Source organism: Penaeus chinensis, chromosome 4 (genome assembly GCF_019202785.1).
Source record: "Penaeus chinensis breed Huanghai No. 1 chromosome 4, ASM1920278v2, whole genome shotgun sequence".
Taxonomy (NCBI): domain Eukaryota; kingdom Metazoa; phylum Arthropoda; class Malacostraca; order Decapoda; family Penaeidae; genus Penaeus; species Penaeus chinensis.
In genome coordinates, this window is record NC_061822.1 from 6,721,141 (window position 1) to 6,726,140 (window position 5,000).

General features: G+C 36.7%; 1 protein-coding gene across 1 annotated transcript in view; it reads left to right on the forward strand.

Annotated features, from left to right (window-relative positions):
• The first annotated feature begins 1,159 nt into the window (after positions 1 to 1,159).
• LOC125024985 (NHL repeat-containing protein 2-like) overlaps positions 1,160 to 5,000 on the forward strand; it is a 15,029-nt gene continuing 11,188 nt past the window's right edge. The window contains exons 1-5 of the mRNA XM_047612800.1: positions 1,160 to 1,399; positions 2,688 to 2,857; positions 3,403 to 3,562; positions 3,792 to 3,891; positions 4,983 to 5,000. The exon at positions 4,983 to 5,000 is cut by the window's right edge and continues 148 nt beyond it. Of these exons, the coding sequence (XP_047468756.1) occupies positions 1,237 to 1,399; positions 2,688 to 2,857; positions 3,403 to 3,562; positions 3,792 to 3,891; positions 4,983 to 5,000 (611 nt within the window). The 5' untranslated portion in view covers positions 1,160 to 1,236. The remainder of the gene's footprint in view (positions 1,400 to 2,687; positions 2,858 to 3,402; positions 3,563 to 3,791; positions 3,892 to 4,982) is intronic.

The window sequence follows — 5,000 nt, forward strand, 5'->3', positions numbered from 1 at the left end:
TCCCACAGAGATTCATCCCGATTTCTTTATCCCACAGAGATTTATCCCGATTTCTCTCTCCCGTTATTTAATAGAGATTTATCCCGATTTCTCTCTCCCACAGAGATTTATCCCGATTTCTCTCTCCCACAGAGATTTATCCCGATTTCTTTATCCCACAGAGATTTATCCCGATTTCTCTCTCCCACAGAGATTTATCCCGATTTCTCTCTCCCACAGAGATTTATCCCGATTTCTTTATCCCACAGATTTATCCCGATTTCTTTATCCCACAGATTTATCCCGATTTCTCTCTGCCGTTATTTAATAGAGATTTATCCCGATTTCTCTATCCCACAGAGATTTATCCCGATTTCTCTCTCCCACAGAGATTTATCCCGATTTCTTTATCCCACAGAGATTTATCCCGATGTCTCTATCCCACAGAGATTTATCCCGATTTCTCTATCCCACAGAGATTTATCCCGATTTCTCTCTCCCACAGAGATTTCTTCCGCTTTCTTTATCCCACAGAGATTTATCCCGCTTTCTTTATCCCACAGAGATTTATCCCGCTTTCTTTATCCCACAGAGATTTATCCCGATTTCTCTCTCCCACAGAGATTTATCCCGATTTCTCTCTCCCACAGAGATTTATCCCGATTTCTCTCTCCCACAGAGATTTATCCCGATTTCTCTCTCCCACAGAGATTTATCCCGATTTCTTTATCCCACAGAGATTTATCCCGCTTTCTTTATCCCACAGAGATTTAACCCGCTTTCTTTATCCCACAGAGATTCATCCCGATTTCTCTCTCCCACAGAGATTTATCCCGATTTCTCTCTCCCACAGAGATTTATCCCGATTTCTCTCTCCCACAGAGATTTATCCCGATGTCTCTATCCCACAGAGATTTATCCCGCTTTCTTTATCCCACAGATATTTATCCCGCTTTCTTTATCCCACAGAGATTCATCCCGATTTCTTTATCCCACAGATTTATCCCGATTTCTCTCTCCCGTTATTTAATAGAGATTTATCCCGATTTCTCTATCCCACAGAGATTTATCCCGAGTTCTCTCTCCCACAGAGATTTCTCCCGATTTCTTTATCCCGTTATTTAACAGAGATTTCTCCCGATTCCTCTATCCCACAGAGATTCATCCCGATTCCTCTCTCCCGCGGGCGGCGCACGACACACGTCACGGCGTTTTGAAAACACTGCGGCGAGGGGCGTCCGGCAGCTGAGAGGCACCATGGAAGACAGGGCCGAGAATATTAGCGAATTGACTCTCGTTTGCTTGGATTTGGCAGCGAGATTGGACGAGGCGGAGGACGCAGGAGAGAGGAGGGCCATTGTGACCGAGCATATCGGGAATTACGTCGGGGTGAAGATTCCTATGGTGGAGTTTGAGGCCGGTGAGTGTCGATGGGGACGTCTTTTAAGATTTTTTTTTTTTTGGAAGTGGTGTTTTTGTTTGAGTTTTATGGTGTGGGTTTTTTTTTTTGTGTGTGGCTTGTAGGTTTGGATTGTAAGGAAGGTTGATGTTATGTTTTGTTTTGAAACCAGTAACCCACGTTGGAATTATTTTTTGGTTTAGTCAGTCATGGTGTAATGTGCATGAGTCTGCTGTTGTTTTCCTTTGCAAATGATGTTATTGAAAGTACTGGTGATTCTTTACGAAGTGACCAAAACCCTGTTACTCGGGCTACTCCTGGGAACCCCCCACTAACATTGCTGTATGAACCAAAGTCTTTCTTAACCTAGGAGATCGACCCCAGACCTCCATGCAATGTATTTTCCTATAATGGGCTATTCCCCCACACCCCTAACCAATCGCCGTGGATTTGCTCTCTGCGCGGCAATTATTGCAACCGGTATTTGTGATTTCCGATGTCATTCTTGGCCTGCGTGTATTATTTCATGTTATGAGTGAGTGATTTTTTGTTTTTTTTTACTTAATTTTCTGAATGCAGCCATTGTGAAAATGTATAATAACTTGTCAGGTAAGTACCATAGTTGTAAATTGTCCTTATTTTTTTCTTTTTCTGTCCATTACAGGCTTTGTTTAACTGAAACTATACCTTTAGAAACACCTAAAAGCAGAGGATTCTTTATTCATAAATATTGAAATTAAATGTGAAACTGTGGATGACTGGGTGTGGCTACAGTCATGAGTTGTCAGTACGCAATTTCAAAATAATGATTGAACGGCATCTTCATTAATGTTTTTCACGTTTTTTAAATTCCAATACTATTACCACAATTAGAATAAGGAACTCTAGTAGGTTGATATTATATCTGTTTTTTTTTTCAGGTGTACATTTTCAAATTCTAGTAAATTCAGGGAAGGACTTTTGGTGTAGAAGTGCATATTCTCGTTGTTACTAAGATAATTCTGTATGAAATTTATTGTCTTTGCTTTGACTGAAAATGTTTACTTTGTTCTATGTATTTTGTTTCTTGGGCTTTATCTTAGATCACTTGTTTTCATATCATAATATACTAAAAGGCTTTCTTACATGGAGAAAGAGATAGATAAATAGATAGATATATAAATAGTTAGGTAGGCATAGATAGATTAGTTAAAGGCGTGATTTTTTTTCTTATTAGTTTTACACTATAATAATTTGTAACAATACTTTTTTATATTAATTCTAGTAGCTTCTGCAAAGAATATTTAATGATTTTTTCCTTATGTTTCAGGATTGGAATGGTTCAACGTATCAAGAGCTCTGACCCATGCGCAGGATCTCAAAGGCCGCATCTCTGTACTTGACTTTTTTACTTACTGCTGTATTAACTGCATGCACATCTTGCCTGATCTTGAGGCCTTAGAAGAGCGGCATCCTCCCGAGCAAGGGGAGGTTCTTGTGGTAAGGATAGATTATATTTCCGTATCTCTTAATAATATGCTTATTTGGTTACATTCTCCTTGATTATTGTCTGTGGCTAATAAATTTTATCTTTTTGAAATTTGAATTTTTTGCCAAATTAAGACTTCATGTATTGTAGTAAAAAATTCTCAGTCTAAGTAGCTTCTCTGTATAATAATCAGTTTAGTATTAGTTCATAAAATAAAATTTATTTGAATACTGGTTTAAGAAGTTAGAAAAAAAATTACACACAATTTAGTTTACATTTCTACATTAGGCAGAAATTAAATGTGTGTTAGAAAATGTTTCTCCCCGATTTCCAATACCCTGGTTTTCCCACAGATATATAAAGTCTATTGGGTGGGGAGGAAGGATTTTAACTTGGAAACTTAAGATTTGCATAATCACATCAAACAGCATGAGAAATTGTGGTGCTTGTCTTTATTATTAGAAACAAAACAAAAAGAATTATTGATATATCTTTACATGTTGGATGCATACTGTAATGAATTTATGAAATATTAAGTCTTCAATTTGTATTTTAGGTTGGTGTCCATTCTGCAAAATTTGAGAATGAGCGTGTATCAGCAAACATCTTGGCAGCCATTGAGAGGTATCATATTCATCATCCTGTGGTGAACGATGCCGAAGCAAAGATGTGGACTGAGCTTGGCATTGCTTGTTGGCCAACACTCCTGATATTAGGTAAATAGTTTTTTCCAACCTTTTAGAAAATCTGTGTGCTTGAGTATGTAGGCATACAATGAAATCAATATTTCTTCCAAAAGAATAGCTGTTTGTAGATATGTATAATTTTTAGTAATTTCCTGCCCTAATTATCATTCAAAAACGATATGATAACTTCTGGAAAATCTAGTGTGAGTATAATTTTTCTCTTAGCTGGGTATTATGCAAAGATAATTCTGCTTTCCAGATCCCAATGGTCATCCAGTATTTATACTTGTGGGAGAAGGCCACAGAGAACGTCTTCAGTTGTATGTGGACTGTATGGTGGAATATTTCTCCAGCAATGGGTATGATGTTCTTTGCTATTGTTGGAAAGTGTTACAAAAATGCATTTCATGATCAGGAAGTACTATTGTTGCTTGATAATGCATGGATGAATTTTATGCAAGATTTGGATTTAAGATATTTGCATGTTTAATCTGTTACAAGATTTGGATGTAAGACTTTTGCCTAATTGTTAAGACATATATAAAGTAAGAGAGAGTGTGTGTGTGGGGGGGGGGGGGGGGGGAAGGCTTGTAAGCTTTCAGGGGAGGAAATATTTTTTTATAACTTTGTTGTGTTTGAAAAGAGTAGAAATATTCAAATATTGGCCTTAACCCATAGCCTCCTGGAGAATATGGGGTTCACTTGGCCTCCGCTCTAAGTCTATGCACTTGTCTCTTGGGCTTTTTTCATTTATAGCTGGTGTGTAGCACTCACCATGCTGCACCAACAAAGTGATATGATTTATATATATATATATATATATATATATATATATATATATATATATATATATATATATATATTTATATATATATCATTTGTATGTTTTTACATTTTCATTAATGCTAGATTGAACCTTTAGTAGTTTAATTATGTACATTAGAGTCCATTTGAATAGATAAGGTATGTTACACTATTAAAGATTGAATGTGGTTTTACTGAAAGATAAAAAATTTAAAAAATCACTCATTTTTGTGAATCTTATTTTTATGAAATAAAAGATTGTATGCTGTGATGTACAAGGCTGCTGCCTCCATGGCTTCAGCATTTCCCATATTTGTGTCATATTTCAAGACAGTCACACTGGCAAAGCGCCAAAAAAGAATGTGAGTAGTTGACACAATGAGATAGACCTCATAAAGAAGAGTGAAGGCTACTTACATGGGGCACATAAACAGCAAGAGAGAGTCATATTTTGATGGATGGGATCTTCCATACTTGGCAGACAAATGATTTATATGCACGTGGTGTGGGTATAAGAGATCCTTATAAAGAGCAACTGTGAGTTAATGCAGTAAGACAAAAGGAAAGGCTAGATGTATTAATTGTATTTGCTCTAATTTCAGCATTTTTGAAGATGAAAATGACCTCTGTTTTTATATTTTTACAGAAGTTTAACCAAGTTACC